The sequence below is a fragment of the Vigna umbellata genome, chromosome 2 (genome assembly GCF_029865625.1).
Source record: "Vigna umbellata cultivar VRB3 chromosome 2, Vumbellata_1.0, whole genome shotgun sequence".
Taxonomy (NCBI): Eukaryota; Viridiplantae; Streptophyta; class Magnoliopsida; order Fabales; family Fabaceae; genus Vigna; species Vigna umbellata.
Window position 1 is genome coordinate 45,622,391 of NC_142166.1, and position 16,113 is coordinate 45,638,503.

The window sequence follows — 16,113 nt, forward strand, 5'->3', positions numbered from 1 at the left end:
TCGAGAGTTTACGTAAACTCGTGAGAGTCCGGTAAACTCGACTCGTAAACTCGACTCGTAAACTTGTAAGAGTTTACTTTGTATGAAAAAAATATAAATAACATTCTAATTCAAATAAGATAACAAAATTATATAAATTGAAATACATAAGTTCATAGAAATATTGTTCATAAAGATATAATGTAAAATATAAATTGAAATGTCAAAGTCTCTATGCCTAATCCTCTAATCCTCTAATAATGGCATCATCATCTCCATCATCATCATCATCATCTAACTCTTCCTCTAATGAATGTTGTGCTTGTGCATCCTCATTGTTCTCAAATGTTATGTTATCAAGATCAAGAGCATCTAAAACAGGATTTGTTGTTGCTCCATCTAAGTGAACATTTTCACTATCATTTTCACCTTCAACTTGATCAATCTCAACAACATCATCTGTCTCTTCAGCTATCCATTCATCATCTGATTCTATGTCATCAAATGAAAGAGCTATAGTTTTTCGAATCTGTCTACTTTTCAGCTTGGAGTTATACATCACATAAACTAAATCATTCATCTTTTTTTGATGTAAACGATTCCTTCTCTTTGTATGAACCTAAAATGAAAGATAATATTTTTAGTGAAGATATAAACATAACAAAGGAATTTATAAATTAAAAATAATTTAAATTACCATTTCAAATGAACTCCAATTACGCTCACATCCAGAAGAACTACAAGTCAAGCTTAGAATTCGAATAGCAAATCTCTTCAACTCTGGAGTTCCATCACCAAACATGTCCCACCATTCCCCAGGATTTAACTCTTTCCTACACTCTTTTGCATCTTCCATTCCAAACAGGCCTCTAGCATTATGAAATTCAACAATTTGTAAATTAATTTTTCTTCTTTTTGCCATATCTGGTATCAATCTTCTCATGCAAAAATACAATCCTTCTTTCACCTCTCCACCATCATCAGATCTAAAGTTAGGTTCATAGTGGAAATGAGGGTTTAGAAAATAGGCAGCTGCATGCAAAGGCCTATGAAGTTGATTATCCCATCGAGCATCAATTATTCTCCAAACCTCTTCATAACTACATCAATCATGCTATATCAGAAATAATCTACACATAAGTAATTAGACATTGAATGAGTAAAAGTTTGAAAATTTACCTCTTTTTGATATTGTTAAAGTTAGACCTAATCTTCTCTTTTGCACAGTCCATCTCTTCATAAATGAAACCCATTGCAGGTTTTACATCTGAGTCCACTAATCTTAAGACAACCATGAGAGGGGCAGCAGCTTTCAAGCATATGGAGACATTCTTCCAAAATCGGCTATCTAATACTACATGTGCTACTTTTCTCCCCTCTTGTGAAGTTCCAAACTTGCTTGTCTTCCATTCCTCAGAGCTGAACATGGTCAACAACGATGCCTTCAATTCATGAAGACAAGCAAGAGTTAAATAAGCCGTGGCAAATCTAGTCACACCCGGTCTTATAAGGTCTCTACCTTTAGTAAACTTTTTCAATAAGGAAATCAACATTGATCTCCCATAAATGTAAGTTGTAATTTTTCTTCCCTTCTTAATGGTCAATTCATGGACCTTCAAATTTTTTTCAAAATCTTCGAATATCAAATCAATGCAATGTGCTGCACATGGAGTCCAATACAATTTTTTCCTCTTTTGCATCAACAACTCTCCGGCTGCCTTGAAATTTGCAGCATTATCAGTGACAACTTGAACAACATTTTCTTCTCCAACAAACTCGACAACATCATCCAACATTTTGAAAACTTTATCAGCTGTTTTTGAAATGTCTGAAGTGTCAAGTGAATAAAGAAAAACCGTCCCTCTAGGACTATTCACCAAGAAGTTGCAAATAGAACGTCTTTTTCTATCCGTCCAACCATCAGACATAATTGTACATCCAGTTTTCTTCCACTCCTCCTTATATTCCTCAAGATTTGCATTTGTTTTCTTCACAGCTTGTTTCAAGAGCTTCTCTCTAATATCATGATAAGATGGTGGTTTGTATCCAACTCCATACTTACCAATCATTTCACACATCTTTGCAATTGTTGGATTTCTAATTACATTGAAAGGAATGGCACTGGTGTAAAAGAATTCAGCAACTTGAGCATTAACTTCTTCTTTGTATCCTTTTTTCATCATTTGATTTATAGTTGCTTGAACTCCCCCCTTACTAGTAGTAGCAACTTTTTCTTTTCCTTTAAAACCGAATACCTTGTGCCCTCCTTCAAAATTTTCACTTTCTTCCTCGTCTTCACCGATATTTATCTTTCTTTTCTTTAATGAAGCATTCTTAGCTTCTGCAACTACTTTTATCATCAAATTTTTTATTTCATCCGGAACAGAAGCACAAGGCTCAGAATCTTCTCTAGTTCCAGCAAGATGATGCTTAAATCTAAATATGCCTCCACTTACAATCTTTGAGCAATAGTTGCATTTCACTTTTCTTCCATTACCATTAACATCAAATCCATGTTTCCATCCAATATCAGATCGGTTTCCTGGAGCATTTTTACTTCTACTTCTACTAACTGATGAAGATACACTTGGATTAACTTCTCCTGAATTTGATGCGTTTCCCGACATAGTAAGGTAAGCTTTTTCACTACAAATATAAAAAATAAAATGTCCAAAAGTTTAAAAATATTGTGGCAGCACGGTTTTTTAACAATGCAGTATGCAACACTTTATTTTTGAAAAAAATAAAAGGAATGATGTTGTAAAGTGGTGCAGTGCCCGTAACATACTATTATGTTGCAGCTGGAAAACAAAACAATATTTAAAATACGTGTTGCTGTTGCATACCAATGAACCCCACATAAAATTATTAAAAAAATATTTGCTGTAGTAAAGTGCCCGTAACATCAACTTTACTTAAAATCAATAAAATATTATAAGTTGCATTGCCCGTGAACTCAACTTTACTTAAAATCAATAAAATATTACAAGTTGCAGTGCCATAAAAATGTTTAAAAAATATGTTGTTGGCCCGTGACATCAACTCAACTTAAAATCAATAAAAAAATCATGTTGCAGTGCCTGTGAGTGCCAGAAAGTGTTTAAAATATATGTGAGGGAGGCAAGGTCGAACGTGATAGAGGGTTTGCACTTACAGAACGATGAGAACGAAGGTGCGATAGAGGCAAGGTCGAACGTTGAGATCGACGGCGCGACGGAGGCTGAGTTCGAAAGTCGAGATCGACGACGCGGCGGACTGCGAACCTGATGGACGAGAAAGCGACGAAAGGCGAGATCGAACGAGATAGAATGCGAGAGTGCGAGAAAGAAGATGAACAGTGAGTGAATCTTTTATAAATCCTAATCTGATGCGTCCTAAAAACGTAGTCGTTTTGCGTTTTCAAATTTTTTTTCCAAACTCGCAAAATCGGAACCAAAATCGCGATTTTAGGCGAGTTTAGCGAGTCAACAACCGAGTCTAACGATCCTACTCTAAAAACGAGTTTTCTTACGAGTTAACTCGAAAGCATTGTCTGAACTCGTAAACTCGGTCGAGTTAACGAGTTAACTCGCGTTTTCGATAACCATGTCTGTCATAATACATCAAGAAATTTTCACACCTTATGACAGGTGGTCATATCTACGTAATAATAGGTTTTGAACTTATTTACAAGTTTGTCACCGCGTTTCATATTATAACTTATATACAAAATTACGTCATAGTATGTCTTAAACTTATTTACAAGTTTGACACCGCGTTTCATATTACGATTCAGGTATAAAATTATGTTATAATATGTCTTACTTTTATTACGATTCTGCCATCGATCAACCTATTGTGATGAATAATTTTTATCCGTCGTAATAGGTAGTCATAAAAAGATATTTTTTACTAGTGAATAAATTGAGTGATATATAGATTGCAAAAAGTTATAATTGTTGGAGTTAATATATATAGGTATTTGGGTTAAAATAAACTATGGTAAGTGTTATTAGTTTATGCTTTAGATACATTATTTACAACTTTCATTTCTTGTCTTACTTGATTGTTATCCCAAAGTTTGAGGTTTTTGCACCAAACTAGGCATATTCACCTTCAATATTACCAAAATGGGCAAATTTTGACCCAAAGTGAAGTCGTGGGGGGCCCAAACGACTTCAATTGAAGAAGTAGTGCCCCCCTACACGACTTCACACTGTTCATGTGTTCAGTGTTGAAGTCGTGCAGCCCAAAAACGACTTCTGAGTGCTGTAATCGATTACAATGCACTAGTAATCGATTACAGATTGTTGAAATGGTGACCCCCCTGCATGACTTCAATTGAGTAGGCAGAAAACGTACTGGTAATCGATTACGGCACTTGTGTAATCAATTACCAGTGTGTTTTTGGTTGAAGAACCACTCTGGTAAGCGATTACAAGGTTGTTGTAATCAATTACCAGTGTGTTTTTGGTTGGTTTTTGAAAATGATTTTGCAATTAACATATTTTATGTATTGATTGTGCTATACGAGAAGAGAAAATAAATATTAATAACAAATAATAATAGTAATATAAAAAAAATCGATTTGATTACAATTGGGTAAGATTAAGAAAAAACTAATGACGAAATGGACAATTTCCCCTATGATGACCTTCATTGCGGCAGTAAGAGCATTTTTTTGGCTTATCTGGATTGGATTGATCCATTTCATTATGAAGCCTATTTGTAGATGGTCTTTCGGATGCCTTGCGTCGCATTTTAGGATCTGGTATGAAGTTTGGACCTCTATACGCAGACCAATAATCTTGATTTTGGATTGGGTGAAATTGTACTTCGTATGCCTTGAAAATGTTGTTAAGACTGTACACTGGATCGATTATTTGGGTTAGTGGGATATGCGAAAATGCACAAACAACAATGACATGATGACATGGGAGACGAGTAGCCTGGAAGTGACCACAATCACACCACCATTCATTTAGGCTGACCTTATAGGAAAGTGGAACAGGGCGGAAGTGGTGAGGTGTTGAAATTTCCTGAACATCAAATTCAGAATTTTCACGGTTGTAGCGATGAACATGACAAAATGCGGATTGTTGTTGGTTTTTCCTAATGATGTCGGCGATTTGTTCAGGATATTGGTGTCCTGCTTGTAGCATACAGTTTGCCTTTAATCCCCGTTCAACAAACCATGATTGTGTCCTCTCAAATGTTGTTCTGATGAGAGCACATATTGGTAATGAACGTGCTCCCTTTAAAATGGAGTTGGTGCACTCAGCAAGATTAGTGGTCATATGTCCATATCTTCTCCCTCCATCAAAAGCCTGAGACTATTTTTGTAACGGGATTTTATCTTTCCATAATATAGCAATTATTGTCGGTTTGTCCATCAATCTGCACTGGAGAACCAGTGCATTGTAAAATTGTACCTAGGTTTGCTTCCTTGACGGCATGCAACCACCTCGGCATGTGGTTATAAGAGTCCTCCCAGTCTCTAAACTCCATAGCAAGAGCCTTTTGTTTAGCGATCCAAGCTTTTTTGTATGACACAGAATATCCAAATCGACCTTTAATATCTGCAATCAAACTCTTGATTGGAATGGATGGGTTTGTCCGGATTGAATTTGATATGATCGCGGCAATGTGAGTACTATCAAGATTTGTATGATCTTCAGATAGTATTGTTGAGAAACAGGAATGTTGTCCGTCTATATTTTTTATTTCCCAATATTTACGGACTTTGCTATAAGCTGCCCTCAAACGCCATTAAGAACCGTTGTGATATTCCACACAACGAATAACATAAATGTTGGGCTTCGATTCAACGACGGTGTATTTGTAACCGTTGGTTATGTGATAATGTTTGATTGCAGCAATAGTTTCGTCCTTTGACTGGAACTGCATACGTTCATTCAACTCTGCAACGACATGTGCAGATGATTGTGTGATGTGGTTGTCGTTGTTGTCATCTTCAAGTATGTTGTCTAATTCATCATCGGTGTTGAAGTCATCAACGTTATCTAATATCAAAGGTTGTTCGTCGATTAATTGCGATGATGAAGATGCTGGAAAGTTCCCTGATGCCATAATGTTATAGATGTTTGGGAGAATATGTAAGATTGGAGTAGAAGGAAAGCTCTTGGGCGTGCAGTTTGGATGCGAAGATGGATTTGTTAAAGATTGATATATAGATATATATAGAAGTTGTGGGGAGGGGAAGGTTACTTTTGATAACTGGTAACTGGTTGTTACGGTCTGAATTCAAGGTTCCAACAACACATCCCACCGACATCAACATATCCTGGGGTTGAGACCTCTTATTTCGCCTTTCCACCTTCAACACCCGTTCAGTGGAGGTCCATCACCTTTTATTGGAGGTCCTTCCAATTATTTTGGAACCTCGACAACGACTCCACCATCTTCACATCAACACGCTTCATCGTCACATAACGTGTATCGACCGACATATGATTTCCAAAACCTTTAGCAGTCCAATGAAACTCATCCCACGGATGAAGACCAACACACGCAGAGTCCCACACTACAACAACATCAACAAATGTGGAGCTGAACATGGGTGACCGCTTCGATACTATTGATGCTCGAGTTGAGCATGTGGAGCACAACATTGACTATCTGCGTCGTCATTTTGGTCCACATGGTGGATCATCTTCCTAGATGCCTTTCAATTTGTAGTGTCCTTTTCTTTTAATTTAAGCTTCTTCCTTTTGTAATGCATTTTTCATTCAATAAAATACTACAAATTTCATTTATGATTTTGTCTTATGATTTTGTCTTACGATTTTGTCTTATGATTTATACATAAATTAAAAAACTCTTCCAATACATAACAATACATCACAATGTAATCAACAATAATGTGTGCTTACACTAATTCATATCAATACACTTAATTAACTTCCAAATTTTCAAAAACCTACCAAAAACACACTGGTAATCGATTACAACAACCTTGTAATCGCTTACCAGAGTGGTTCTTGCACAAATAACACACTGGTAATCGATTACAGAAGTGTCGTAATCGATTACCAGTACGTATTTGACCTACTGAATTGAAGTCGTGCAGGGGTGTCACAATAACCACACTCTGTAATCGATTACCATTACAATGTAATCGATTACAGCACCCAGAAGTCGTTTTTGGAGTGCACGACTTCAACATTGTAGAAATGCACAGTGTGAAGTTGTGCAGGGGGGACGACTTCTTCAATTGAAGTCGTTTGGATCCCCACGACTTTTCCATTTTCGTAATTTCGGTTGAATTTGTCCATTTTAGTAATATTGAAGGCAAATATGCCTAGTTTGGTGAAAAAAACCAAAGTTTGGTTTCTAGATTAGAAAAGTTGCTTATCACTTTACGATTGAAAAACTATAATTATTTTTAATGACTGAGTATCAACGTTCTATGATATTTATGAATAAACTACCGTTGGAGTATAATAATATTTAAACTTTTTAAAATGAAAATATTATTTGAGTTTATCTCATTGTTTTGTGGATTCCAAAATCACTGTATCAAGATCTTAGCAAACCCTTATCAGATAACGAATGTCCCAACTTCGCTTTACATGTATTATTGTATTGAAAGAGATAAGGTAGGTCTGCATGAATAATCACATTCAACCCATTTTTCTAATACTTTTCATCTCATCGCAGTGTTTGTTTCTAATTTCTTTTTATTATAATTTTTTTTTTGGAATATCTGTCTGCAATAATCAATGAAACTCAGATATTTTGTTTCTGGGTTTTCTCTGTTTAATTAAATCAAACACCTAACTATGTCTATCTCTTTCTCTTTCTCACACATTCCCATAAAACAAAATTCATTGAATATTGCCATAGTTGGCAACTAGTAGGAACATCAACAACACCAAAAATACATATTATAAATAATTAATATTTCTAACAGCTCTAATAAATGTTATGTGTGGGTCGTTACTCTTTTATTATCAGCATCCTTTAATGGATAAATCCTCATTAGAACAAGTTTATTATTTTGAAATAATTAATATTACTAGAATAAATTCTTAATTTATGTGGTCAAATTCGTACTAAATGCATGCTAGACTTTAAGCTCAACTTGAACGTGATTTGGAAATCATCACATCATGTGTCCACCAACCTAGTCATTTTAAGATGAGCCTTTTTCAATCATTTCAAGTTTTTTCTTTTTATTATATAGTATCGAAAACAATAATTTATTTATAATAATATAAATAAATTATGAACCCGTTGAAAAATGTCACCATCTTGCATTTTGTCTTATTTGATAAATACTTTCTGTGAGTGATAATATTATTAATATTACGGATCAATTTAACCTTTTTTCTTCGTTTCTTGTGTAACTTTGTCTTAAAAAGATAATTCTTCTTCTTGCATTCCATTATTAGTACGTATTACACTTACTAAAATAAATTAAAAAAATTAAATATTTTAACTCACGATTTAATCTTTAAATCTAATTTTTCTTTGTCTTTATTTTACATTTCTCACATTATTCATTACATTTCTATTAATATTGTATTTTATCGGTAAATTGGTTCGATGGTTATTTAGTGTGTTTTATAGTGAACTAGATTTGATGTAAATTCTCACTGTAAACACATTGTTTTTCAATTTAAATGAAAGTATTTTAATTTAATATTTTACAATTAATACAAAATTTATGTATAAAATATTTATATTGCAGACCAATTTTATAAATATGTTTAACCTCAATGATTTATCTTCTTATAATGTTAATTAATTAAGAATTTAAGTATTTCTTTTAGATAAAATTTGCTTTCAATTATGTGAATGGAAATATTAAATATGAAAACGAATTAAAGCATTGTTGTTAATTATTTAGAGAAGAGGTAGCAGGAATGGGAAATAAAAGGAGTGTTATTTAACAAACTCAATATCAAAGGAGCAGCTGCTGTTAATTATTATAAGCATAGAACGATGATATTTTGTTATTCGTCAAACAAAATAACACTCATTTAATAACTTAAAATAAAAATATTAATCTTATCTATTTTATTTTTTAATTCAAAAATTATAATATATATTATTATATTATTAAAAAAATTGTAAAGTAAATATAAATTTGTCTTGGCCAACATGCACTGTTTTAAATCGTGTTTGGAAAAGGGAGTCCCATGGTTGTTATGCTGCATTGAGACTTTTTATATTATATTAATTGTAATTTGATATTTCTAGCGCAGCTTATATCAAACTTTATTTATTAAAAAAGGTGGTATACTCGTTAAATAATTTTGGAATATAGTAAAACTTAACCCTAGTCAATTATATTGTTTGCCAGACTTCCATAGATGAAACAGACCTCTAATTCTAAAGTTTCGAATAAACTTATTTTTTTTCAAAAACTTTAATTTACAACATATTTTACCTTTTTCTTGTTCATGAAAAAAATTCAAAATAATATTAAAAATAAAAACTTCACAAAATAATGATTCTGACTAATCTTAAATTAATTGAGAAAACATCTTTACTGACAACAAATGCATAATCATTAAATAAGTCAAAATGAATAAGTTGATTATAACAATAGTGAATCTTTTTATAAAGTGTTATAGAATCTTGTTTTCTCCTTACTTTGTGTATTTCAGGGAAGCCAACATGGTTGAAACTTCGAATTTTGTAGTAACACATAATACAAATTTAGAATTTGAGTATTCAAAGTGGTGGAAAATAGCTAGCAATATACTCTCTTATCCCAGATATAGATATGTACCTAAGTCAAATAAAACTTCAAATGGGTAATCGAATTAGTGGTTTCGTGCTTACGTGCATTGATGTTGATATATTTCAAGAGGTTAGTATGAGCTATGTTTGGGATTGAGCTGAAGGGATGGAAGTCCTTGAAAATTCATTTCGAACCTGTGTACCCCTGAAATCGTTGGCCAGGCAATAAGATGTATGCCTCTAAAGGTTGTGAACTCGAGCGGAACCTAAGACTCATTTCATCTTAAATGGTGATGAGATGGGTTGAGAAGCATCGAGATTCTCTTTGAAGTTCACTAAGTTGTCTTTGTGGTTAACTTATGTTTTTCGAAGTTGGTTGTCGATCTCTAATTTTTCTTGGGAAGTGCTTCACTTGTTGAAGAATGGTACGTCTCAATTATGAGTAATCATTCATGGGAATAGGTTGGTCGTGACGATCTTTCCCTTTCTAAATTGTACAATTTGGATTATAATAAAGATTAGCATGATGTTGCTAATACAATTGTTGAGTTAGAGTTTCAATTAGAATTACTAGTAAAGTCTTAAGCTGTTCTTGCATAACTTGTAGGTTCGTCTAGTGTTGCCTCCTAAGTGGCTTATTTTGGTCTGAGGTGTTTCGGTTTAATTGTAAGAATAATTAAGTTAAGTCGAGGATAACTTTACCGATAAGCATAAAATGTTTTGAGATGTTGAGATACAAGACACGTAGTAACATCTTGTATGTAACTTTTGATAGAAAAAATTTCACTTATAAATCTAAAACTTGAATAAGTAAGAAAGTTATAGATTTTTTTTAGAGTATAAAAAAAAGTACGAGTATAACTCAAACAAGGTGTACTTAGTTAAATTTCTTATAAAAGATAGTTATGTGAGGTATTTGAAGTGTATTAAAAATAATTACCTCATACATAACATACCTCAACAACTATATAATATAAAGGCATGTTATAAATAAAATTTTTGAACTTTAAATATCGTTAAAACTTATTTACTAACCATCAGATACATACAATTGTAATTTGGTATTTCTGGCTTTATTTACTAAAAATTTTGGTCTACTCATTACATAATTTTGGAATATAGTAAAACATAATCTTCAACGACTATGTTGTTTGTCAAAGTTAAAAAAAATATTTTTTAATTCTAAAGTTTTTAATAATATGTTCTTGTGCAAAAACTTTCATATTTTATATTAGAAATAAATTGATCAAATTATATTAGAAAATATTTTAAATAATTATTTTAACATTTAATTTATAAAATATTTTAGTTCTCCTGTTAATGAAAAAAAAACTTTTTTTTTCAAAAGAATATTAAAAATAAAAACTCCTTAAAATATTATCTCTTTCTAATAATTGATTGAAAAATTATGGCTAAGATAAAATATTTCAGAACATTGAAAAATGATTCTTACACCACCCAAAATTAACAGGTCTATATAAAAAAGTTCTCAATTGAAAATTAAGAAAGTTTGTGTGTTTTCATAAATAATATCAATTTTCAATGTTAAGTTTATTGAAATAATATTATTAGGTTAATCATTGTACATATTTTTTCTTTTAAACTTTGTTATTATATTTTTACCTTTAAAAATATCTCAAATATGAAAAGAAGAAACGATATATTAAAATTGTTCTCTCATAAATAAAAAAATAGAAGAATATTAGATATATTAAAATAATATTGATTTTTATTTTGAAAGTTTTGAAAGACTTTTTGGATCTCAATCAGACCAAGAATTAAGCAATGTAAAAGGATAGTAACTTTTGAGATTTGATGCATAAACAAGGCATAGTTAGAGAAGTTTTGGGCCTTAATGCAAGTGGTAAGGCATTTACCAGAATTTGAAGGAGAGTTTAGTGAAGTAACAAAGCCAATGCACAAGTGTAAAATATGATGGCCAAATTTCAGATTTCGATGGATGTGTGAAGTAGATATGAAGATTTTAAAGGTGTCAGATGGATTATGGGTTTTGATGTAAACGAGAGAGACCTTGGACTACTTTGAATTTTCATCAATAAAGTAATATATTTATTGAAAGAGTAATTTTTTTTAAAATTATATATATTTATGTATGTGAGATTTTTTTAAATTATCCGTAAGACAGAGAAAAGAGTCTTAAATGCATAACAAGTCTCAAGCTTGAGAATATTTTGAGTGATTCTTCCTACATTTCACTGTCTTCATCCTGCACCTCCAATTTTACTTCTTTATCCTTTATTAACAAAAAATCAAAAATTAATACCGCACTTCGAAGTGCGTTTTAATTAATTTTTTCCTAACCGCACTTCGAAGTGCGTTTTCTATTTTAATTAATTGTTTCTTTCCTAACCGCACTTCGAAGTGTGTTTCCTATCTATTTAATTGTTAATTGTTTCTTTCCTAACCGCACTTCGAAGTACGTTTCCTATCTATTTAATTGTTTCCTAACCGCACTTCGAAGTACGTTTCCTATTTTAATTAATTGTTTCCTAACCGCACTTCGAAGTGCGTTTTAATTAATTATTGCACTTTAAATTCAAAATAATATTTAACATTACATATAATAATTATTATTTAATTCAATAAACAATTTAATAATTATTTCAATTTCATAAAAAATTAAAAAACTTAAATAAAATTAAATACATAATAAATAATATATTAAGAAAATAATAATATGTTGAAAAATAACAAATTCAACAAAATTTAACAAACAAATAAAATAATTCAAAATATATTAAAACAAAACATTTTATTTAACAACTAACATAAAAAATTAAATTTATTATACTAACCTAATAAAAATAAAACCTAATAAAATAAATATATACTAACCTAATAAAAAAATTAAGAAACTAAACCCTAAAAGAAGTGCGGTTTGTCTCAGCCGCAGATCAAAATGCGGTGGGATCTCCGTGCTTTACGCATTTTGAGCTGCGCTGGTGGGTTTGTGCTTTCCGCAGATCGAACTGCGGTTTCTCTGTGAAGGATATCATTGGAATTAAAATATGTTTTGGAGGTGCAGGAGAAAGTTGCCGCAGTTCAAAATGCGGTTTCTTTGTGAAGGGTATCATTGGAATTAAAATATGTTTTGGAGGTGCAGGAGGAAGACCGTGAGGTGCAGGGAGAATCAATCGATTATTTTTAACATCAAAATAACTTTTTTTTTTCTATCTTTCTAAGTAAATACTCTAGACTCATGAAACATCTTACTAAATATTTATTTTTATGGAATTTAAAGCTAAACTTTATATTTGTGATCTACAATAGTATAGACTTAAATAGAATAACCTCAAGCTCACATGAAATGACAACTTAAAAGGAATAAATTAATTTACCAATTACAAATTATGTATGGCAAACAATTATACAATATTGTCCGTTCTTTATTATTATTGTCGCAATCTCTCTCTTAATTCTCCTACCAACTACAATATCAAAGTCTTTATTCTCATTTCATCCCTATCCACCTACACCTACAGCATCTACATCTTATCCAGAATAGTTTCGAAAAATAGAAATTTTGGCATAATCGTTATTGCCATTTATTGTAATGCAATTCCTCTAAATAAACTAAAATTCAATTGTTGAACTTTTTCTCCAACACAGAAACTATAAAACTAATCTCACATTGGAGTAAAAGGTTAAAATATGTAAAGGGAATGCGGTTTCAGGTCTCGACATCCAAAATTATATTACTTTATTTTCATCAATATACAGTGCAGCAAGAAAAATTAAAGTGAATTTCGAAAGACGTGCCTTTTTTTCTACAAACAAAAGATGTTCCCATGAAGAACCCTAATTCAGTTTAGATGAGCTGTGGTGAGAATTGAGGAAAGAAAATGATTCAGTTGAAATATCCGGAATCGAAATTCCCGAATTAGGAAGCATGCGCTTGGTCTGATATAATAAAAGGAAACACTGAGAGGATAAGCATCGGACACCCATGATGAACAACATTAAACACATAATATTCAAGGTAAACGGGCTTTTCTGGTTCCTGTTCTTGCCACGTCACACCCAACGTGTCAAATCCTTCTTTCTCTCTCACCCATGCCACTTTCCTTTTTATTTTCTATTAATTTTATATATATGAATAATAATCCTTCCTCATTCTCCATCATCTCCACTTAATTTCTTTTCGGCCTTATCTCTATCTTCTGCAACTTTCTCTCTCTGTCTCTCTCTGGGAGTGTGCAGATTGATGACAAGTAACCCCATTACGTGGAAGCCTAAGAGGAGGAGAAGACGAAGAGGACAAGGGTGACTGAATCGCCGCTTCAGGGGCTTCTTGTTTCGTTTTACTTTAAGTTTTTCTCTTTACAAGAAGGTGAATACAAATGGAGGTTCTGGTGGGTCCCGCTTTCACCATCGACGTTCCGGCCGACGGAAACTCCTCAGAAGATCGGATCTTTCTTAATGGGTCACCAGAAAGTGACCGCTCGAACATTCGGATCTCGGGGCCGCCCAAGTTCTTCACTGGCGAGTCGGAAACTTCGTCGTCGATCGGAAGCCCCGACGACAGTGACAACGAGGAGGAAGTGCAGAGCAAGTTGAAGATACGAACTGGGTTGGGGTCTTTGGATGCCATGGAAGATTCTCTTCCCATCAAGTTAGTTCCTTTACTTTCGCTCTCTCGAAAGCCCTCTCGTTTGATTTGATTCCCGTAGACATCAAATGCTTTTTTCCCTGGGATTCTTTTTCTTTTGGGTTGTCTCCAATTGAAATATTTTATTCAAATTTTTTAGCTTTGGATTGTGGTATCTGATACGGGGATGTTTTGGGATTTTTGATAAGCGATGCAGGAGGGGATTGTCTAGTCACTTTGATGGAAAATCGAAATCGTTCTCAGATCTGTCGCAAGTGAGTACTTTGAAGGAGTTGCAGAAGCAGGAGAGTCCTTTCAACAAGAGAAGAAGGGTTCTGATTGCATCAAAGTGGTCCAGAAGATCATCTTTCTATTCCTGGTCCAACCCACAGTCCATGCCTCTTTTGCCTGTGGATGAGGATTGTGATGACGATGATGACGAGGAAGAGGAAGAAGAAAAGGCAAGGAAAGTTCCCTCTGCTTCCTCTTCTTCCTCTTCCTCCTTGGCTGAGGAAAAAAAACCAGAAGATCAAGTTCAGCTGCGACTCAACAGAGTACCAGAATCTTATGCTGCTCATATGAGGCTCAGACTTGGAAGCTTCAAGGCAAGAAGCTTTTCTCTTGCAGATCTGCAAGAGCACGATGACGAGGAAGAAGACGAAGATTAATTGACATTTAACATAGGCTGTTTTTTTTTTTTTTTCCTTTTTGCTGTTTTGGTTTATTCTTTTGTTATTGTTGTTACTAAATAAAATTAAATAGTATGAAGTAAAAGTAACTATGTGAAAAACAAAAACAAAAAAAGACTTGTGCTTCTCTTTTTGCTTTACGTTCAAAGAAGATGAATTTTGTTAAGGAATATACTGTGCATATCCTGTAGGTGTGTGGTAGGAAAGTAATGAAAGCATGTAGGTTCATATAATGACAGAAGCAGCGAAGTTTACTTTTGTGCGATGGGGTTTGTTTGTTTGGTTGGGAATATGGATATTGGGAAGAAGGAAAATTGGGTGAAACCATGGTCGCAGTCACTCGGTGAGGATTTGGAGCGTATCTTGAACAAATCTTATCCTATCCTTTAAACTATGAATAGTTGTACCGAAAAAGAATGAGTTTTTATTTAAAAATGGTATTTATCTATGGGTTGCAAGTTGTGCAGTGTTGTTGTCTTTTCTTCAATGAGAAACGAATTTGAAGTGTTTGATGTAGGTAGGGTAGGGTTTGTGATTTAGGTTTGTTGGTATGAGTAATATTTATGTATATCATAACTTGACTTGCTTGCTTATTGGCTAAGAATACAAGATGGCTAATGCTGACTTTTGAAGGAGAAGAGAGATCTGTTATAGGATCCATTGGAATATCTGTGTGGATGGGGAAGTGTGGGCCCCTTCTATTCTTCTCCCAAATGATAATGGCAAACAACATAGGATTCCATGTGTTTTATTTCTTTTAAACACTACTTATCTTTTAAACACAATTTATCTTAAACTTGTACTGTAGTATGAAAAAAATGTGTAATTTTTGAAGTTTTGATACAAGGGCAATTCCGTGTTGGAGTTGGTGTTTGAAGATTCCGATGTGGTTGAAGAGGTTGACAAGATGTTGGTGGAAGGGTTGCATCTTAGTCATCCTTGTTGATGCTGCAAGACTGGATGGAATATGATTTCTCACTCCCAACAAACATTTTTTTTTTCTTCTTTCCTGTTGTCATTTCTCCATCTTTATCTCCAACAATTAGTCAATGATTTTTTTGGTTCAAACATAATGTTTTCTTTACTTTCTTAGAAAGAGAAGGGAGGAGAATTTATCCACAAAAATAAATATTAAATATTTTTCAA

At 33.0% G+C, this 16,113-nt stretch overlaps 3 protein-coding genes across 3 annotated transcripts; 1 reads left to right on the forward strand and 2 right to left on the reverse strand.

Annotated features, from left to right (window-relative positions):
- Positions 1-217: 217 nt before the first annotated feature.
- LOC124836112 (uncharacterized) lies at positions 218-2,606 on the reverse strand. The gene is made up of 3 exons (XM_088108012.1): positions 1,159-2,606; positions 677-1,079; positions 218-598 (listed from the first exon to the last, which is right to left on the reverse strand). The coding sequence occupies exons 1-3, from the start codon at positions 2,604-2,606 to the stop codon at positions 218-220; spliced, it is 2,232 nt and encodes a 743-aa protein (XP_087964138.1).
- Positions 2,607-4,577: 1,971 nt separating this feature from the next.
- LOC148204107 (uncharacterized) lies at positions 4,578-5,255 on the reverse strand. The gene has a single exon (XM_088107850.1). It carries the CDS (start codon positions 5,253-5,255, stop codon positions 4,578-4,580), a length of 678 nt encoding a protein of 225 aa, XP_087963976.1.
- Positions 5,256-13,785: 8,530 nt separating this feature from the next.
- LOC124836280 (KID-containing protein 1-like) lies at positions 13,786-15,133 on the forward strand. The gene is made up of 2 exons (XM_047311447.2): positions 13,786-14,302; positions 14,496-15,133. The coding sequence occupies exons 1-2, from the start codon at positions 14,031-14,033 to the stop codon at positions 14,944-14,946; spliced, it is 723 nt and encodes a 240-aa protein (XP_047167403.2). The 5' UTR covers positions 13,786-14,030; the 3' UTR covers positions 14,947-15,133.
- Positions 15,134-16,113: the final 980 nt, after the last annotated feature.